Source organism: Malania oleifera, chromosome 9 (genome assembly GCF_029873635.1).
Source record: "Malania oleifera isolate guangnan ecotype guangnan chromosome 9, ASM2987363v1, whole genome shotgun sequence".
Lineage (NCBI taxonomy): Eukaryota > Viridiplantae > Streptophyta > Magnoliopsida > Santalales > Ximeniaceae > Malania > Malania oleifera.
Window position 1 is genome coordinate 88,091,737 of NC_080425.1, and position 21,843 is coordinate 88,113,579.

The following is a 21,843-nucleotide window of genomic DNA, read 5'->3' on the forward strand; positions in this document are numbered from 1 at the left end:
CACTACTAAAACCATACATGAACCTGCTAAAGAAATATTACATATTTACTCACATTTTCTAATTACATTTAAACTTCTTGGAATAATTGTAGATATTTCTGTTTCATCTGTTCCTCATATTCTCATGAAACATCTTCAATTGCATGATTCCTCCCCAAAACTTTTACCTGAGGAATCTTCTTATTACGTAGCTCTTGTACTTTCCTATTTAGAATCTGTACTGGTACCTCCTCATACCCCAGTAAATCACTAAGCTCCAACTCATCATAACTGATGATATGAGAAGGATCTAGGACATATTTCCTCAACATAGCAACATGGAATACGTCATGGATCGTGGATAATACAGGTGGTAAAGCTAGCCTGTAGACTACCTGTCCCACTTTATCTAGAATCTCAAATGGACCAATAAACCTAGGACTAAGTTTGCCCTTCTTCCCAAATAGCATAACCCCTTTCATCGGAGCTATCTTCAAAAATACGTGATCACCCACATCAAATTTTAAATTCTTGAGGCGATGGTCGACATAACTCTTCTGTCGGCTCTAAGCCGCACTAATCCTGTCCCAGATAAGCCAAACCTTATCACACACTTGCTGCACAAGTGATTACGGGTCAAAACTGCGTAATTGGGCGTGTTAACCCGGGCTTTACGGCTTATATTTTTAATTAAAATGTCCAATTAAGTCTAATATTTTAATAAAGTGTCGAATTTAGTATTCTTGAGTTTCATTGCACAATTTATGAATTTTTGGTAATTTTTTGTTGCAGGAAAAATCCCGGGAAACAAAACCGACGCCTATTCGTATTTCATACATAACTTTTCCGTCCGAGCTCTGATTGAGACGATTCAAATTTTTGGAGAAACAGGAAAGGATCATCTACAACTTTCATGTTTTGAGTTTTGTGAGATACGGGCCCCAGAAGAGCAGAATTTGTGATGAACAGATAGCAAATAAAATGAAAAAAATAAAAAATATATATATATATGAAAGGGAGTTTGATGTGACCCGGCCATGCATGGCCGAGTCGGGTTGGCAAATTTGGGTAGGGCTTCTTTTTCTTTTCTTTTTAAACTCTCCTAGCGCTGCTTCTAAGGAGGCTGGACGGCTCCTCTGCTCTCCTCTCCTCTCCTCTTCTTCTTCTTCTTCTTCTTCTTCTTCTTCTTCTTCTTCTCCTTCTCTTCCCCTGTCCCTTCTCTTTTCCTAGCTGTTCTCTGCTCTCTCTTTTGCCCATTCTCCCGTTTTATTCCTCTATTTATTTTTTTTCTTCTACTCTCTTGTATTTCCAGCCTTTTAGTTCTTTGTTTTTTCCCTTTTCTCTTATCTCTTCCCTTCCCCTTGCTTCCCTGTTCCCTTGCTGCAACTCCCTCTGCCCGTGAACACACAGCCGCTGCAACTGCTGAAGGAAGGCCACCACTGCTGCCCTTTTGCTTTGCTGTGCTGTTTCCCTTTGTTGCTGCTCTAGATTTCTAGCCACCTGCTGCCGTGAAGACCCAAGACCTCTCCAGCACAAGCCTCTGCTCCACTCTCCTTCAAACTGCGACATCAACACAACCTCAACCTCAGCAGCTCCACTTCCTTGCTTGCAACTCCACAGTTGCCTCACCACACCAGTAAAGCTAGACCAGCAGCTGCCCTCTCCAGTAGATCCTCACGGTTCTTCCACAGCAGCCGTGAACACAGCCGCCCATCCTCTATTTTCTCTATCTCTCTCTCCCTTTGCTTTTCTTTTATTTCTTCTCTTATTATTAAGTTGGTTATGATTAATGTTTTTATTGAAGTTAATTGGAAAAAAAATTGATCTTGAATGATATTGTATTTCAATTATTTATTTGAATTCTCAAGTAATTTTAGTAGTGAATTTTTATTTGTTTTAATTTAATTATTTTTATTCGTAATTTTTTTGTTAAAGGTTTGATTTTTATTGTTTTACGTTTGTGTTTGATTGAGTTTTTATTAGTGCGTGTTTTAATTTTGTGTTCAAAGTTATTGTCTTTAGTTAGCGTGAGTTTTGATACTTGCTTAAGTAGACTAGGATTTCCATACTTGTTTTTTTTTTTATTGCAAGTATGAGTGGCTAAGTTCGGTAACTCGGGTTGTGGGTCGATGTCGTTTGCGTTTCATGGTTTATTAGTTTCCCTAAAATATCATTGTTAAACTTTTATTTGGTTAAAACCGAAAATTGAAGGCATCGTTGATAAATCACTAGCTCTTGTTTCTTGTTTTGTTGTTGACGTTAGGCACATCAAAACCTTGATTTAATCTAGGATTTTCATCAACTAATTTACACGAAATTCGGTTGATGCTTAATGAGAGTTTATATTTTCTTCCGTTTGGATGTGGCAAATTTACTCGAGTTTAGTAATAAAATTTCATCTTATTAATGCCTTGATTGGATTAACAAGAAGAGGAGTACGGCCTAGGGAATTAATAAACGATGGAAGCAAGTAGACATTGACCTGTAACCCGAGTATTTGGTAAATTGTTTCAGTTAATCCGTTTAATTTGGTTGCGTTATTAGATTTACATTTTTGGAAAATTGATAAAATTTTAGTTTCATTTTGATAGTTTACTCAACCTTTTCTCACTTTGTTTACTGTTTTCAAAATCGTAAAAGACCAAAAAGATTTTCAAACCCCATTTTTCAGCAACAGGATTTCACTAAACTTGCGTAAATACTTTGATACTCAGTGGTCCCTGTGGAATACGATCCTGGACTCATCCTTGATACAACTTGACACTTCTGCACTTGGAAGCATAACTCAGAACGAGTCAACAAGCTCTGGCCCCACTACTTTTTGCTCACCCACTTCATCCCAAAATAAAGGAGAACGACATCTCCTACCATACAAAACCTCAAACGGTGCCATGCCAATACTAAACTGGTAACTGTTATTATACGCAAACTCTACCAATGGCATGAACTGAGTCCAACTACCCCCAAAGTCTAATACGCATGCACGAAGCATATCCCTTAATGTCTGTATCGTCCTCTCAGTCTGCCCGTCTGACTGAGGATGGAATGTCGTGCTGAATGATAACTGAGACCCTAAAGCTTTTTGCAGACTCTTCCAAAAACGTGACATAAAACGTGGGTCTCGATCTGACACAATCGATACTGGAACCCCATGAGAACGAACTATCTCCTGCATGTAGATCTCCGTTAAACGGTTAAGAGAGTAGCTGATCTTGATAGGTATAAAGTAGGCGGTCTTAGTCAAACGGTCAACAATCACCCAGATGACATTCTGGCCATGTAATGCCGTCGGTAGTCCTGACACGAAGTCCATAGATATATGATCCCACTTTCACTTTGGGATAAATAATGGTTGCAACTGTCCTGCCGGCCTTTGGTGCTCAGCCTTTACCTGCTAGCACGTCAAACACTGGGCTACTTACTCGGCGATCTCTCTCTTCATTCCACTCCACCAGTAGGACTCTCGCAGATCTCTGTACATCTTCGTACTACTGGGATGAACTGTATACAAATATTTGTGAGCTTCCTCTAAAATAGTCTTCCTGATCTCTGTATCAGCAGGAACACATAATATGGAATGAAACCGCAAAGCTCCGTCATCCGCAATACTGAAATCCTCCCCCTGGCCATTCTGCACTTTATCCATCACCTCCACTAATTCTGGGTCTCGCTTTTGAGCGACTTTAATTCTTTCTTGCAGAGTAGGCCGTACTACTAGGCTGGCCATATATACTGGAAGATCACTCTCTACCAACTCTATGCCGAGTCTCTCCAGATCCATCATGATCAGATGCTGGATCTCCATAACTACCAACACTAGTTCCCTGGATTTCCTGCTCAACACATCAACTACCACGTTTGCTTTCCCCGGGTGATAACTGATGGTACAATCAAAATCCTTAATCAACTCCAACCACCTTCTCTGTCTCATGTACGTAATCTCCCAGGACTCGGAATGTAACCATGGTATTCCTCCGCCATAAGTGAGGGCAAGTAATAAAATAAGTAGATCATTTTGTCTGATAAGGGATGATGAATTATACGAATAGTAAATTTCGAGGACGAAATTTTATAAGGAGGGGAGAATGTAGTGACCCGAAAAATAATATTATTTTAATAATAAGAGGGAGAGAAATAGAAACAGAAACAGAAACAGAAGGAGGCCGTAGACTTCGTCGACGAACGTGCATTTTGGGGGATAACAATAATTTCAAGGAAATTGCCAGGACTCGGCGACGAATACAGGGCCTCATCGATGAGTGCATAAGAAAATTCGTCAACGAATACAGGGCTTCGTCGACGAGAAAATATCGAGTGAGAAATGGTCCGCTCTGAATTTCATCGACGAATACAGGGCCTCGTCGACGAATTTAATGAAGGACTCGTCAATGAGATGACGTGTCTCGTCGACGAATCTAACCCTATAAATAGCTAAAAATTTGATTTTTATTCACTTTTAACGCTCCTCTCTCTCTCCCCCCTCTCTCTCTCTCTCTCTCCTACCTCTCTCTCTCACTTCTCTCTTTGATTTTGGCCCCGCTAGTCATCAGATCGAAGATTTAAGATTACCACGACACTCCTGGCGAAGTTCTTTACGAGTTTGCCAGAGCGGATCGTTGGGGAAACGAAGTTGGAAATCATCCCTAAGTTGAGGTAAGGCTTTTTAAGCCAAATTTGATCTTATGGTAGTTATAAGAAATGATGTACGTATGAAAATACTGAAGTTTAATACTGGGAGTTTCAAATTTTAGGGTATTGATCAGGAAATCCTACGGTCAAGTTAGGATATTTAAGGGGATTTCTCAGTAGTCAGGTAAAAGGATAAATTAAACTAGTTCTTTTAAGAAAATGTATGTATATATATATATATATAGCATTTGATTTCTGAAAAGTAAACACGTTTATATATATATATGATGAATTATATTTGGAAAACACTCTTAAAATGATGATATGTTGAATATGTGAAAAACTTGTTAATGTGGCATGAGTATAAATGTTATGAGATACTGTTTTCAGGAATGGGATTATGATACAGATTTTTATAATGAAAAACCGGCGTATGGGCCGAGAGTTTATATATATATTTTGTTGGCGTACGTGCCGTGCTATACGTATGATTTGCCAGCGTACAGGCTGGGCTATGATATGATTTTCCGGCGTACGGGTCGTGCTATGGATGTGATTTGCCAGCGTACGGGCTGGGCTATGGTATGATTTGTCGGCGTACGGGCCGAGTTATGATAAAATGTGTAATACCAGCATACGAGCCGATGATTTTCATGATACACGTATATATGCAAAATGGTATAATTGATGTGAAAATAAATGATATGGGATATCTATGTATCACAGTTTTTAGTATATGTTATATGATATCAGAACTTGGTTGGCTTGATCTAGGCTAGCACTTGCACGGTACCGTTGCTATGTGTCCATGGTCTTCGTGATCATAATATTTGTGTTAACGCCGCTATACGGAGTTGTGTGAGATTGGATGGTCGATGTGATTTTAAGAAATGTGTGATCGCCCTTGATGTACGAACCAGGTCCGGAAGACCCATCGGACTTACAAACTATATGATTGACTTAGCAATGGTCGGCTAACCATTGTCAGGTCCCGCCTTCGGGCCACACAACCCAGTCATGTGGGGGTAGTATACGACAATAGCCAGCTAACCTACCAGAAATGTTTTATGTTAATATTATTATTATATGAGATTAGATTTGTTTATGAAAATGCAGTATGTTTTACCATAATTTGATATATGTATGTTTTCCCAGATTTGACAAAACAGTTACTGAATATATTATGTATGATATATGTAAAACACGAAATACTCATGTTGCCACACACTGCTATTAGTTTATTTCCCTTACTAAGAGGTGTTTCACCCCAAAATTTTATAAACTTTTCAGGAGCCCCAGATAGGAAAGCGGGAAAAGCCCTGCTGATCTAGTGCTGTGTATTTGCCCTTTTTGAAGGGTAAGTTTTGTAGGGACAGTTAGATTTTTGTGGGAAATGTCTCTAGGTCTTATTTTTGATATGTATATATGGAAAAATAGTTGATGTAGTGACTCTGGTATTAGTTGTAATATGATAGATGTTTTGTATTTACAATATTGTGAATATATGTTTCCTACTACTTAGGCTTCCGTTATGTGTTCTGATATATCCCTGGTACCCACGGGTCCAGGTAGATTATGATATGCCGAGATTTATGCTGTTGATTTTATTGTTAAAAAAAAAATGTAGAAATTAAGCAGGTCGTCACATATTAAGTGGACTAAAATAACTTACCAATCAAATTGAAAGATCGTTACAAATATATTTAGATCCTTATACATAGATTCAAAATTGCATCTAATACTTACATTTAATTTTATTAAACACCTCTAAATTAAAACAACTAAAATAGGTTTGGATTTTTAAAACCGCTTATGGCTAATTTAAAATTAAAATTCAGCATGAAATTATTTTTTAAAATCAATGAAAATAAACATTATTATTTTTACATAAAATAATTATTTATGATCCAAATTAATCTCTCAAAGTGTTCGCAAATGAACATAAATAATACACACCAGTGGATCAATATTAAATTAATTAAAAAAATTATGTAGTTGAGATGAACAAACCAAATCATGTTAGCACATTTTAATATGGCTGGCGGATTTTTAAAATAAAGGGGCGATGCCTCGTGGATCATTGCCCCGGTTGCATAAGCAGGAAATCATTTCCCACAAAGAAATCAGGTTCCACGCGCCAAAAGCGTATTTCTTAATTAGTGATTAATGACTAAAAAAAGATTAATAAGGCGTCAAGAGCTTCATTAACTGATAAAATCACATTAAAATATAAATATCCTTCCAATGAAATGACATCTGATTGGAGGTTGAAAAATATTTTGGGTAGTTCAAAATATATGTGTGGGCATTATTTTTTTAATTATTTTTTATATTTCAATCAAAAAGTAAAAAAAAGGAAAAATCTTTCTTAAAGGGTCAATATGGTCTTATCATCAAACCTTCTCATCCAATGAAAATATCACATAATAAGGCTCATGTTTAGTGTATTTTCATTGAATGAAAAAATTTTATGAGAGGATTATGTCGTCTTCTAGGAGGACCTCTCCATTTTCTCAAAATAGTAGGCTTTATAAGTAAGCATATTTTGTTAGGCCTCAATAGTTAATAATTTTTGAATGACCATATAAAGTAACAACAAGAGTAATGGTGTTGAACTACTTTTATTTCAATAGATATAGGCTTATAGAGTTTATTTTTAAATAGAATTAGTCTCAATCCATTCAATTATACTGTTCAAGTACTCTCTCTCTCTTCGAAGTTTGGTGGGAGGTTTACTTGTGTGGTGAGGAAATTGAGATTTTAATTTATTCACAAAATGCTTATCCTTAATAAGTAGAGTATGTATAATAAAAGAATTTGATAGTTCAAATTTAAAAATATATTATTATCTTAAAAAAATATATAAATTAAAAATATTTTATGAATCCATAACCAAAAAAAAAAGAAAATATTAATCCTATTTCAAGTTTCTCATTATATTTTATTTTATTTTTAAAAATGATTATTTTGTGTACCAAACATAGCTTAAGAAATATGTATATATATAGTAGTGCTAGGTAGTAGTTGTAACTTCTAATAATTAACATCATATTTAATTATGGTTAACTTTAAAGCCTAATGATGTCATGTCAATTTAGTCTTCATTATTTTGTTCTACTAGTGCTAAAATGGTTGACTTTTGATGCATCATTTTATTAGTCATACATTAAAAAAATCTATGATTTTTTTTTATTAGATAGGAACTCCAATCACCAACAAACCCTTCGGATCCCCTGGTGCGGTACCAAACCTATGGATCAGCGTTCATTCCCAAATCTCGATGATCAGAGTAAAGTTCGGATGCGAACACGACTTTTGTGTATCAATTGGATGTTCGGTCAATCCAACCCACGAGACACATTTTCATTACTATCCACGGTTCCCGTTGACTCACAGAGAACTCTCACCATCCAGGGTCCCCATTAGCTCACAGAATGAACTCTTAATATTTACGGTTCTTACCGACTCATAGAGTAAACTCTACCGCGCCATGTCCGTTGGGGCAAATCTATGATTTTCTTGATCTGTATTGGAGTGGCCAATATGTTGACATTAAAATGATGATGCCAAAATGGAAAAAGGAAATGGGTTGAAAGGAGGTTCCAATTTCCATTCCCACTCTGCCTTGTCTCCCCACTCACAATGGGTAGTGGTTAATATTTTAAAAAAAGGTTTAATGCTTAATTGGCTGAATATTTATGGTTTCCAATATTGGCTACTTACTTCATTGATATCAAAGCTCGTACTTAACAAAGGTCTCGAGTATCAGAAAATAATGTCCACCTATTTTAAAATTGGCTAGTTTTATGATGGATAACTATTATTACTTTTCAGATTATAGTAAATATATCTAAACACCAAGGGGTCATTTAGTATTACTGTTAAAATTTAGAGAAACAAAAAGAAAAAATCAAGAAAAAAAAGTTAGAAATAAACAACCTGTTAGGTTCATATTTATAAAACTAATATATAGTAAAAACTTAATTAAAAAATACTTATTTTCATCTTTAAATTAAATAATATTATTAAAATAATAAAATTTTATATATAATATACACTAAAAATTTTGCTATAATAAAAAATTTATGATAATTATTTTACTTAATTGTTTTACTTTTAAAATTTACTTTACAAAAAAAAAATTATTGGACATGACAATTGAAAATTAGTAAAAGTATTTTGCAATTATTTTTTAAAATCTATTTATGTTTTCTTTTAATTATATTTAGATTCAAATGATAATTTAATTTTGATTTTATTTAAAAGCATATTAAATAAATAATTTAATCTAAAAAGCTATTTTATATTAAAATTTTTGACAACATGTTGACAAAATAACTGAAAACTATAAAATTTGATTTTCATTTTTTTGGCAAATAGTTAGAGTCAGAAACAGAAAACAAGAAATATAAACAAACACATTTTTATAATATATATATTTTTATTATGAAGAAACAAAAATAGAAAACAGAAAATAGCAACGATGTCAAATGGACCCTAATATTTTTCATTTATCTATAGATAAATTACTTTTTGGCATTTGTCACACACTTTATTAACTTACGTCATATTTAGAAAGACCTTAGATTTGAATTTGTATTGAATTTGAAAAAAATATATAATAAAATAATATAAAAAAATTTGGTTAAAATTTAGAATTTGAAATTGATGCTGCCAACAACAATCATATTATATTCACATCTAAAAAAATTTGTTTGTTATTCATTATAGCCTTTTGACATTAAGTTTTTTGAACATCATAACTATTTTTTTTCCTTTTTAAATTTTTGACAATTCATGATTCCTCCTAGTGAAGTGAAAGTGAAACTTTTTTATTTTATGGAAGGCATCTCTAAGTGAGAAGGTAGATGCTTTAATGGGGGAGAGTAAGACTGCAAAAGCCAAAAATTGTAAAATTAGTACATTTCACCAAGTGATACTCATAGATGCATATTGATTTAATAACTTTGAATTTCTTACTTGATGAAACTAGAGAACTTATGTGATGGTCTCGACTTAATTTTGATTAGATATTATTTGTTTTAACCCACCATTTTCATGGTTATTCAGTTGGATCATGAACCAACTTTATAAGTTTAAGATTTCCCTAAAATACATCCAAAATGGAATTGTGATATACTCTTATGTTCGATCTTTAATGCCCTTAATAGAGTAACCCACACCTTTACTTAGGATTTGTTCACATGATTGTACTCTAGGGGCTCTAATACCAAATGCAATTGTCTCTACTCAACATTGTCTAATGTGAAAAAATAACTATACTAATCTGAACTTAGAAAGTATTCATTAGTTTATAATGACCTTTTTCGTTATTTTTAAACCTATAACTAAGAAGCACATGTGAAAATCAACAATCGAATCAATCATGGTGAACCATATCCTATAAGGAAGGTCGAAAATAGCAACTTACCTTTTTTAACCCTTTTATTTAATTATTCAATTAGATTATATTTTACACCGATCTTTTTTAGTTGTATTTTTAGCGTGCATCTTTTCATTTCCTTCTATTCAATAAACATAAAGAGCATTGCTTAATGCAATTTAAACTAGATACTCCTCAATTGCATTTTCCCTCATTTATTTCCTTTTCTTTTGTAATGGTAAAATAAGATAGCATTTCTATGACTATCCATTGAAATAAAACTTTCACTTTTGTTTGTCATATCTAGTCAAAATATATAGTTGAACATGTCCAAAGAATGTAAGGGTATTTAAGACATACACATGAATTAGAGTTGACAAATACTTTTTGGAGGTTAACTCAGATTAATTGTATATAATTTTTTTTTTTTAAAACTCATATTCTCATCTTCATTTTTACCTTTTTTAAATAGCGTAAAATTCTTAACCCACAAAACACACATTATAAATTTTATGTATTAAATTATTTATTTATTTTTAATAAAATGACCTCTCTCTCTCGCTCTTTGTATCTTCATTTTTTTTACAAATAATGATGCTATTCCAACAACGTAGGTGTGCCGAAAAGTCAGCAATAAGTCTAATCTAAGTTTTTAAAATGGTTAAAACACTTTTTTCAAAAAACAAAATAAAAAAAAAGGAGAGAGAGAGAGAGAGAGAGTCCAGCGGTCCAGCGGTCCAGCGGTCCGGTCCAGTCACTGTAGTACAATGGTATTCCCCACAAATCCAATGAAGAGAATTTCTCTGGCTAGAGTTGCCTTCGATTTTCTGTCGTTTTTGTGTTTTAATAATTCATTCCATTATACAAATATATTTATATATATTTATTTTCTTCAAATTTTAAAATTATTTATATATATATTTTATACGCACAAAACACATCACTGACACTCTCACGGAGCCTTCAGCCCTGCCGTTTCTTGCGCCTGAGAGACGACTCAGATTCGCGCAGCCCCGACTCGGCGTTTCCTTTTAAACTGTCTGACACCCATCCATCCATCATCCCCCATGCGAGCTCCGATTTTTCGATTTTTCTCCGCTGATTAACTTCCCCGCTCTGAATCTAAATCTAATCAAAGCTCCACGCAATCTCCTCCTCCTTCTTTCCTCTTCTTAGACCCCCCAAAAATGACCTCCATCCTCTGTTTTAATGCCGTATCTTTCTGAAACTATCAACATCTGCATCTGGGTCTGTTCGTTTTGGTGATTTCGGGGGCGAATTCTTGTTGGGTCCTCCAATGGCGGCGTCGGCCGTTGCCTCTCCCCTCTGCACATGGCTTCTCGCGACTTGCATGTCGATGGCATGCGAGAAGGACCACCCCGTGAGGTCGTCCCTGTTTCAGTCCCCGAGGAGGCTCAGTCAATGGGCTCGCCGGAGGAAGCTCGTGCCCAAATGCATCAGCGCCGGGGCCGTTGATTTCTCCGGCGGCTTGATTTCGTCCTTCTGTGGACCTAGTATTCAGAATCTGATGAGTTCTTGTCTCGCTTTTGAGCCCTGCAAAGAGTATTACAGCTCCAAAGGGCTTTCTTCCTCTCTCGCGTTCTTCGGTGAAAATGGGTTCTCTTTTTTTGGGTCGAAGCAGCCTTCCACCACTCGCAGACAGAGGCGCATGAATCGAGCTGCTCACGCAGGTAGTAACTAGTAATCCCGTGATACATTTCTTTCGATTGCTGTTTCTAGTTTTACGTTTTGCGAGATCCTTGTTTATAGTTTTATCAAATTTTAAATCTCATTTTACGAGATGATGATTGTTGAATTTAGATTTTGCAATTAGTTCTTGTTGCGTGTTACGTAGCTCAGTCATTTTCCGTTTTTGTTGTGCTTTGAGTGGTTGCTAGAAGTCATGCACTTCAGAGCAACTTATTGATGTTTGAGATTTGAGGTTTGAGACGCAATCCAGGAAGTTTAGTTGTGCTGGAAACTAATAGGAAGAATTAAAATGGTGGTTCCTGTATGCAAAGGACTATCACAAAGACGCGGTTCTCCTAACTATGGTTATATGTCATTACTGAAGATCAGTAGAAAATGACAGCAAATTGAATTTGGGTCATGCATTTAGATCTTAGCTCGTCAATGTTGACGCAGGCAATAGGCCCCATATTTCCATGCCAAAGTAATGCTGTTCGGTTTGTCCAGTGTGTTGTACATGGTAGGTGTTGATGTTTAATGCACTCTCTCTCCTGCCTGTTTGTTCTAAGGATAAAATTTATAACTGTTTTAGGCAACACTATGGCTGTGGCTGTTCAACCTTCTAAGGAAGTAGCAACAAAGCAGAAGCCTCTTACAAAGCAAAGGCGGGTTGTTGTGACAGGGGTGAGTGTTGTATCCCCTGTTGGTCACGATCCAGATGTTTTCTACAATAATCTTCTTGAAGGTGTTAGTGGCATAAGTGAGATTGAATCATTTGATTGCACTCAGTTTCCAACGGTAGGCCTTTGTTTTCTCTGTTCCATTGTGGTCAGGGGTTGGTTGGATCTGGATGTTGATTCCAATTGTTTTTTTTTTTTGGTTAGAGAATTGCTGGAGAAATCAAGTCTTTCTCAACAGATGGATGGGTTGCCCCAAAACTTTCTAAGAGGGCAGACAAATTCATGCTGTACTTGCTCGCTGCTGGAAAAAAAGCATTGGCAGATGGTGGGATTACAGAAGATATCATGGGTGAGTTAAACAAAGCCAGATGTGGAGTTTTGATTGGCTCTGCAATGGGAGGCATGAAGGTCAGTTTAAGCTCTTGGCATATTGGATTGCAAACTAAAATGACTGTAATACTTTGGGAAGGCAAATGCCTTTTCATTTGCTTCTTTTTCTTTAAAAAAAAAATGAAATGCATTGAACCACTGCAGAAGTGAATGCTCAAAGCCTCTGAAAAGGAAATGCATTCAACCATGCTTAGGGCCTTGGGGTGGAACCTGATACTGATGCTGACACCCCAGAAAACTCCAATGTTGTTAAATTATTTTTCCCTTCGTATTCATCAACTGCTTGCTTCTATTATAACTGGCTACTCTCTGAGCAGATTTTCAATGATGCAATTGAAGCTTTAAGGGTTTCATACAAAAAGATGAATCCCTTCTGTGTTCCTTTTGCTACAACCAATATGGGTTCTGCTATGCTTGCAATGGATTTGGTAAGTTTCTCTTCATTGTTACAAGAAGTTAGGATAGGCTCATGACACATTAGAAAATTGTTCAACTAATTTTAAAGCTATTTATTAATCGCCTCTTAATGCAGGGTTGGATGGGTCCTAATTACTCCATTTCAACGGCTTGTGCAACGAGCAATTTCTGTATACTTAATGCAGCAAACCATATTATTAGAGGTGAAACAGTAAGTGGCTTGCTTTATTTTCATTTATGCCACGAATAGAGTTTGTATGTGGATTCTGAATTTGTCCAATAGTAATTGGATCTTGTTTGGTTTCCTTTTTTTCTTTGTTTTTCTGTGCTAGTATAAATTACATCAATAATTTTGCTTCAATTTATTTTTTTATAAAAAGTAAAATAAATTTTGTGGATACTTGCAGGATGTGATGCTTTGTGGTGGATCTGATGCGGTAATTATTCCCATAGGTACCAGTAATGCGTTATTCTGAATTAAACTCAATGTAAACTATCTCCATGAACTTACAATCCTTGTGTAATGATTAAAATTGCAGGCTTAGGAGGTTTTGTGGCATGCCGAGCACTTTCACAGAGGAATAGTGATCCAGCTAAAGCTTCACGCCCATGGGATACTGTGAGCAATGGAATTTCTTTGTTGCCATTGTTATCATTCTCCTTCTCCCCAACCTTTTCCTCCATCTAATTTCAAGTTCTAATGTTACAAAATGAATTTTGAAATTGAGTGCAAAACTTGCATCAGACAGAGAGCTCCTATGCGTTGTATACATTAGCATTGCTGGCAGTTTATACATGTGGAACAGACAATACTCTATCCTTGCCTTGTAGGGGCTTTATCAATTATTTTAACCTTACGTAAAAATGTCTTCAAAGAAGTCAATTTAGAAGTTGATAGTATGAATTATTTCTTATAGCTATGATATGCTTTTCACAGCTTGAGAAATACAAAGAGAATGAAAATTTGATTGAGAAAAAAATGCATTTAGTATCATGATTAGTTTGGAATCACTAAACTTTTGGCATTGTAACTCATGATACTGGGGCAAACTAAATTTAGGATCTTATACTTTACCTACTCATTCTTGATATTTTTTTTTATATGAGATGTATTGTATTTGACCAGAATCGGGATGGATTTGTTATGGGTGAAGGAGCTGGTGTTTTACTATTGGAAGAACTAGAACATGCTAAGGTACCTTCCATTAAATTAATTTGATATTTGTAGCTGCATCTGAAAAGCCCTCTAAGAAATTACTGCATAAATGATGACCTTTAAGAATTGCTTCATATAGCTGAGTTCCTTTAGCTTAACTCTTCGCCTCCAATTTGTATTACAGAGTAGAGGTGCGAATATTTATGCAGAATTTTTGGGGGGAAGCTTCACTTGTGATGCCTATCACATGACTGAACCTCATCCTGATGGTAAACAATCAAACTTTTGGGCCAACATATATTCAGAAAAGAACCTGTGTACTGATGACTTATTTTCCATTCCATAAAAAGGGACAGGCATTGTTCTCTGCATAGAGAAGGCCTTAGCTCAGGCTGGCATAGCCCGAGAAGATGTCAATTATGTAAATGCACATGCGACATCAACACAGGCAGGTGATCTGAAAGAGTACCAAGCTCTAATTCGTTGTTTTGGCCAGAACCCCGAGGTAAAAGTGACAGCATATAATTGTTAGGTTCTCCATGTTATTAAATTTACCTTATACCATGCTTGATGGTCCATTTCTGATGTTTGAAGCTAAGAGTGAACTCTACAAAGTCCATGACTGGTCACCTACTGGGAGCTGCTGGGGCTGTGGAAGCTGTTGCAACAGTAAAGGTACACTCTAGATTCTGATAGACTTATTAGCAAAAGCCATGCACTCTGTTGTCCATACTTTTGTGAGTGAGATAACTGTATGGCTGTAGGCTTGCATGCAATACCCTGAGACTGTAAAATTAAGCTTCCTGCTTCATATCTTATAACATATGGCAATATTCTATGTTAATTGTCGATGGGAGAGCAGGAGAGAGATTAATATAAGCAGATATGAAAATTTGTACTATCATTGTTATTGTCTTTATTGAATGTAACAACAAAAAGAATTGCATAGTGTAGCATGGATTAATCACTGATCTGGGTTGTGCAGCATAATATGGAATAGTTAAAAACTCAAGTTTTGGTGCTATTGTGTCCGTCGAATCTCATAGCAAAGAGAATCACCCATAGATTAGGGCCTAATTGCTGAGACGGAGCGTGCTTTTGACCTGCTGTTTTTATCCCACTGGTAGGGTTCGTGATGCAGCTGGCATGGAAAGATTTTAATTTTTAATTCAATTTGTGTTTTTTCTTATTTATGCTATTTTTAGTAGGATCATGCCTTCAAGATCCTAGAGTATTATTTAGGAAATTAGTAATTTAGCTTATTTAGGTTTCTAAATATAGTTTCCTGATTTTCCAAGTGCTGTAATCCTATAAAAGCCCTCCTATATATTATTTTTATTTGGACTTGAATTGAGAATTAAACTTGTTGGACGTTGGCCCTACATCGAAGTACTTTCTAGAAGAATATGCCTGCAGCTGGTTGGAAGTGGTGGAGGCTTGGTAGAGGTTGGTGTATGATGGTAATGGCGGCAGATGCAGATGCAGATGCAAAGCAATTTAGGTTAAAATCTCAACCACTATGAGTTTAATTGGAAACTCACAAACAACCCTGTCAAACACTGAAAGGCACAGCGACTTGAGTTAAAATCTTGAACTTGTCAAGAATACTAATATTGAACTTGCGTCCAACAACTTTAATTCTCAATTAGAGTCCAAATAAAAGATCTGGACCAGTCATCAATCTCTCTCCTCACTGTCAACAACTCAAGCTATAGAAGGAGGGCCCAACCACTCTGTTCACCACTCTTGCTTAAAGAGGAAACCTTCCCATAGGAAGAAAGCGGGTTAAAGGTTTCATAGCAACTGGTTTACTTTAATTGGACCGATCTGGTTTAGTTGGTGATGACTATCTGAACCAGCCAAACAGGGAAAAAAGGATGGTAATTGGGGACTAGTTTAATCTGTTGCTTGCAACGTGGCTTAAATTTGTCAGTGGGAAGAATGGACAGAAAAGCAAACCTATGAACTTACCTTTTGGTAGCTTCTCTTGAGTCTCACGTTGTTACTTTTCAAAATCAAATTGTCTCTAAATTTGATGAAGTTCAGTGCTCTGGTAACCATGCTTTATGCTCTTTTGTCCTTATCGATCCAGATCACAAACAAAAGGGAGTTGTTGATGCTAATAGCAATCTGAATGTTGTTTGTTCTCATAATAGTTTACCTACACTGGCACAAGCTTCCAGCTAGCTAGATTTTGGAATTAGGTTGCTTTGCCTGAGTTCACCACTGAGGGAGATTTAGAGATGCTATTCATTGGCTCAACCAAATCGAAAACATCTTCATTTATCCTGTTGTCATCCGCCTAAAGAAAAGGTTGGCATGGCCGCCGTAATATGGCTCTTGCATGGCTGTTATTGGTGGCATAGTCTTGTTTATTAGCACCGACTTTGGTGGCAAGCTCCAATTACTGAGTGGAATCTTAAATAGCGTATGATGGAAGAAAATTTTATTCTGATCAACTATGAGTGAAAGATGTACGTGAACTTCAAAGTTGTTTGCAAGGACCTAAAATGATAAAGATGATGAGCGTGCACGCTTGAATTTTGGAAATTAATTGCTTGTTCTTCTTTTGATGAAGACGAGCAGCGACACATGATTCAATACATTGTAGACTTTGTTGTGGACTGCAATCCTATTACTTCCTTTCCTTGGATCAAGATGTTGCTTTTGCTAGGAATGCTGAGAACAAGATTTAAGTTCTGGAAGGATTCTTGTGAAGAACCTGTTCATTCCATATGAAACACCTACTACCCCTATCAAGCTACCTGATTCCAAGCTGGTTGATTGTTGTCCAATTCACTGCATAATTGTGGCAGAAATGGAAATTCTTATCACAATTACTCTATAACGACTCATGTTGCTCTTGTAGGCTATTGAAGATCTGGAAATCATGCCTAAGTAAAGCAAGAGCTCCACTGATGATGATTTTTTTGAAATGCAGTAGTATTATGGGAATGAAGATGAAGATGGTAAGGTTAGCTAGTGTGTTTTCTTTGTGATGAACTCAAGGTTGAGTTCTTTCTTCAATGGGGGAGATTCATGCATCTGGCATGAGAAATTTTATATTTTAATTTATTTTTTCTTTTTTATTAAATGATTTTTTATTAGGATTTTATCTTCAAGATTCTGTGTCAACATTCTTTAGGACACTAGTATTTTATCTAATTTTTTAGGTTTCTTAATATAGTTTCCTTATCTTCCAAATGTTGTAAGCCTGTAAAAGGCCTCCCATATAGTAGTTTCATTTAGATTTGAATCGAGGATTAAAGTTGTCCAATGCTGGTTCCACATCAACTTATCTGTATTGAACTCATTGTCTAAGATGGCAGATAGAATGACCTTCCGGAACGGCTAGCTGTTGACTCTTCTTTGATGAACTGAAATGCCCCATCATGCTTCTTTTGAACATCTGGAAACCACCACCCCCCCCCCCCCCCCCCCAAAAAAAAAAAAAAAAAAAGACTAGGAATGTTCGCAGATGAATAAAAATGTGTGAATTCTCTTTAAGTCTTGTGAATTTGTTTTTCAATGTTTCGAGAGCTGATACATATTCCAAATATGTTGATGGCTTCAAGATTTATACAGTTGCACTACTCCAGTGCCAATACCCTGGGAAAAACTTTTTCAGATCCTTGTAACATGAATTATTCTAGAAATACACTGGATTGCGATATGAAGATGTTTTGTTTCCACAGCTATTCTTTGTATTGGTCCAATGTGTCAATGGATAATTTACAAGTAACTTTGTATAGTAAATTCATCTTTCATAGACATCACACGAGGCATTTGGATGTTTCATGGAAAGGAAGACATTAGATTTTACATCGCAAATGAAATGAAGGATCTGTTCGTTTTAGCTTTTATGGTTTATAAATGAGTTGCATATGTATAGGTGATCATTTTTTATGGCATCATAGACTCCTGTCATTTCAATTTGTTAATATTGTTTATGGTGATGGCTTTGATCTAAATGATGGTTTTGTCATCACATATTTTTAAAATGTTAATGTAATGATTCAATGATTGTGTGATTTTCAATGTGCTGAAAAGAGTCTTCATGTATAAAAGTATAACTTAGATTACGACTAGGAATATGGTCATATCTACAGTAATAAAAAAATATTCTCCATTCAATGCCCGGCAAAACCACCACTTTCAAAGTCACCAACTGCATTAAATGATATCACATTTTTTAAAGTTGCTCCTTAGCAAGTGCCCTTTGGGCTGTAATCAGAAAATCCTTAAAATTTTGGAAAATCCAATTGACTCGTGGTCTGCTGATGGATCTTGTGCTGCAAACTGTGATCGCATGTGTTCTGGATCCTGGATGATGTACTTGACATCACAACATATTTCCCTCCATGAAAAAAAAAACTATATGATATTCTCTTCTTGAGCATTCCATGTAAATCTTAAACGGAAGATACAATAGTCATGCTTATCCAAGAGGTGCTTTTACCAAATACTTGCAACCATTTGGTGCCAAGATTGGTGAGAAGTGGATGTGATATTCTCACTACCCTCTTCATTCGTAGATTCATAATGCACATACCTTGATAGATTTCTTTTTTCTCGATATATAATTACAATTTCCTTTTTCTTTTACCCTCAAATGCAGGCAATCCAGACAGGATGGGTGCATCCAAATGTCAATCTTGAAAACCCTGACCAGGGCGTGGTAAACTTTGATCTACATTTGTTTTCCCATGTAACATGATATTAGTGCATATAGTTTACATTAACGTCATCATTTCAGGATCAGATTATAATTCTCCATCTATTCACAAAAAAAAAAAAATTTGTTATTTATGCTGTTATTGGGTCTTCTATTACGATAGGGCTGGAACTTTTGACACTGTTTGTCCTTGATATTGTATGGATGACATATGATGCTGAAATGTTTTCATCAGGATACAAATGTCCTCGTGGGTGCCGAGAAGGAACGTCTGGACATAAAGGTGGCGTTGTCTAATTCATTTGGCTTTGGTGGGCACAACTCATCCATCTTATTTGCTCCCTACCAGTAAATCTGATGGGCTTTTTTTTTACATCACGGTTGGTCTTAAGGATAGGTGAGCATACTTTTCATTTCAAAGACATGGATGAGGCTTGTATTGATCAACTGAAATTCGGGGTGGATTATTGTGACAGGGGGTTTAGAGTTGCAAGCACACAATTATAGTTTTTACCCTAATTTCATCCGCCTACTCAAACATTACTTCATATATTTTCTTTTTTTCGTCCATCCGTACACAGAAGAACTGGAGAGAACTGTGTATCAATTGGTACACTGCAATCTGAGGGAGAAATCACTTGGACCATCCATTTCAGCCGTTCAATGAGGGCAGTCCTGCCATCAGCCTGGGTTACCCAGATTGATGGGTTCTGCGTCTCTCAGGATAGCAAAAACTGTAATGGAAGATCCGTGACAGTTCCCAAATGGACAGAATGAGAATCATCTTTGCAGGCATTATAATTGCTTATGGTTTGAATATAAAAAGAAATGACCATTATAATTGTTGCAGCATACAAATGTTTCTTTGTTGGGCAGTTGGGTGCCCCATCATGAAGCTTAAATAAAACCTTGACCCCGTAATTCCGTGATGAACGCAGAGCAGCTTTCAGATTAGAGTTGTTATTGTGTTTAGGGGTATAGAATTCGGAGCCCTGAATTTGTTTATTATATGCACTGCAAGCTATTAAAGATTTCTATTTGTGACTATATATTGGCATCTATTTTGGTCTTGCAGCCATTCTCTTTTCAACATTCTTTTATTCTTTTGGTACATCACTTTATAAATTTTCCCTTGGGTGCAGACAAGATTGTTTTATCCATATAAATGCAAATCAATTGGGATATGCCCAATTTTCGACCTATTCAAGCAAGATCCAAGAGCTAACCTAATGTAGAAGCATCAAACAAAGAAGAGGAAAATTGAAGTTAAATTGCCAAATCTCAAAACCGGTGTTTGTGATTTTAAAATTTTCTAGAGCAATGAATGCTTTGATGAATATCAGTTTAAGGTAACTCACTAGCTGCATACAAATTTGTTTGACATAAATACTTGTAAATAAATAGAAATAATGCTAAATAAAAGAAGTGCTCTTAATTTTTGTGTTAATTCTTATACATAGACACACACATACACACACATATATATACTTGAATGCAATACTATATTTTAATAAACTTTAAGGTGTTCAACATATATTTTGCAGTATATTATTCATTATTTATAATATATCATGTAAAATTTGTTTTATTATGAAGGAGCATAATTTATTGTAGATTAAACAGAACAGCCCTTTAAAAGAAAGAAACGGATTAAGAACAAAATTTTAGAAGATATTTGCGCAAAAAGATTGACAAAGTGAAATTATTCTTTCTATACATAATTTTATTCACAAGATAAAAAAACATAAATCGTTAGAGGTGCAACCATTGTGATGGTTTTCAAAGTTGGACTTAACACTATTTAGTAACAGCATTAGTTGCTACTAAAAGTTGAAATATATTTAATAAACAAAATTTCTCCAAAGAGCTTTTCAAATTGGTTGAGATATCAGAGGTATATGGATTTTTAAAATCTCAAGGAAACCCTGTGTCTTTTGTCTATGATAATATATTACTTTTAACAACAATATTTGTTGCCGCTATAAGTCGTTATTGTGTTTTCTAATTAAAATTTCTCTTAATGCACTGAATTTTTTTTTAGAACCAAATTCCTTTTACAACACAAGAAAACAACCTTTTTAGGATGTGAAATGGTTGGACTGCTTGAAAGTAAAAGTTAAATAGTGTTTGGAGAGAAGTTTTGAAATTTAAATGTTTTAGGATGTATAAAAATAAGATAAAATATATGAAATGTAATTCCTAAGAGGAATTTGGAGATAAAGTTAAAGTTGATAATTAAGAAATAAATAATACTTTTAGATTCCAATACCTTGAATCTATTATGCATACCTTAGATCAATTATGCAGGCTGAATGAGAAATTAAAGAAGATGTAATGCATAGAGTGAAAGCAGGTTGGCTAAAACAGTGAAATGTTTCAAGTATGCTTTGTGATCATAAAATACTCTTAAAATTAAAAGGAAAGTTTTATAAGGCGACTATAAGATCAACTATGCTATATAGATCAAAATGTTGGGCGGCCAAAAAAAAATAAAAAAAATAGAATTTTTAAAAAGTAAAAGTTGTCTAGATAAAAATGTTTAAATGGATGAATGGTATAATACTGAAAGATAAATTAAGAAATGAACATATTCATGAAGTTAACATAAATTTAGTCACTAATAAAAGTTAAAATTATATTTTCTCTCAAATACATATACTTATTGTGTAAGAATGGAATCAAATTTACCACTTAATTTCATCCTACTTACAATTTAAATCTTCATTTCATTTTTTTCTATTATATTTTATTTTACAAATCAAACAATTTAAATCTTCATTTCATTTTTTTTTTCTATTATATTTTATTTTACAAATTAAACATGGAAGTACATTTAAATTTCATT

At 35.1% G+C, this 21,843-nt stretch overlaps 1 protein-coding gene across 3 annotated transcripts; it reads left to right on the forward strand.

The window, feature by feature from the left end:
* The first annotated feature begins 10,902 nt into the window (after positions 1–10,902).
* LOC131163622 (3-oxoacyl-[acyl-carrier-protein] synthase II, chloroplastic-like) lies at positions 10,903–20,429 on the forward strand. Of its 3 annotated transcripts, none has more exons than XM_058120238.1 (14): positions 10,929–11,682; positions 12,273–12,478; positions 12,565–12,768; positions 13,068–13,178; positions 13,283–13,378; positions 13,575–13,620; positions 13,707–13,786; positions 14,294–14,362; positions 14,508–14,592; positions 14,674–14,828; positions 14,918–14,998; positions 18,942–19,001; positions 19,234–19,395; positions 19,580–20,045. In XM_058120238.1, the coding sequence occupies exons 1-13, from the start codon at positions 11,289–11,291 to the stop codon at positions 19,348–19,350; spliced, it is 1,704 nt and encodes a 567-aa protein (XP_057976221.1). In that variant the 5' UTR covers positions 10,929–11,288; the 3' UTR covers positions 19,351–19,395; positions 19,580–20,045. The 3 variants fall into 3 exon arrangements, with proteins under 3 accessions (XP_057976222.1, XP_057976221.1, XP_057976220.1); XM_058120237.1 differs by lacking the exon at positions 19,580–20,045 and adding an exon at positions 20,141–20,429 and having other exon boundaries at positions 10,937–11,682; XM_058120239.1 differs by having other exon boundaries at positions 10,903–11,682; positions 19,234–20,045.
* Positions 20,430–21,843: the final 1,414 nt, after the last annotated feature.

Bases quoted from the DNA above. Each gene is read 5' to 3' on its own strand.
- LOC131163622 (XM_058120239.1), top strand. From the start codon at position 11,289: ATGGCGGCGTCGGCCGTTGCCTCTCCCCTCTGCACATGGCTTCTCGCG. The intron at 11,683-12,272 runs GTAGTAACTAGT...TAACTGTTTTAG, and splicing joins GAATCGAGCTGCTCACGCAG to GCAACACTATGGCTGTGGCT. The intron at 14,593-14,673 runs GTAAACAATCAA...TTCCATAAAAAG, and splicing joins GACTGAACCTCATCCTGATG to GGACAGGCATTGTTCTCTGC.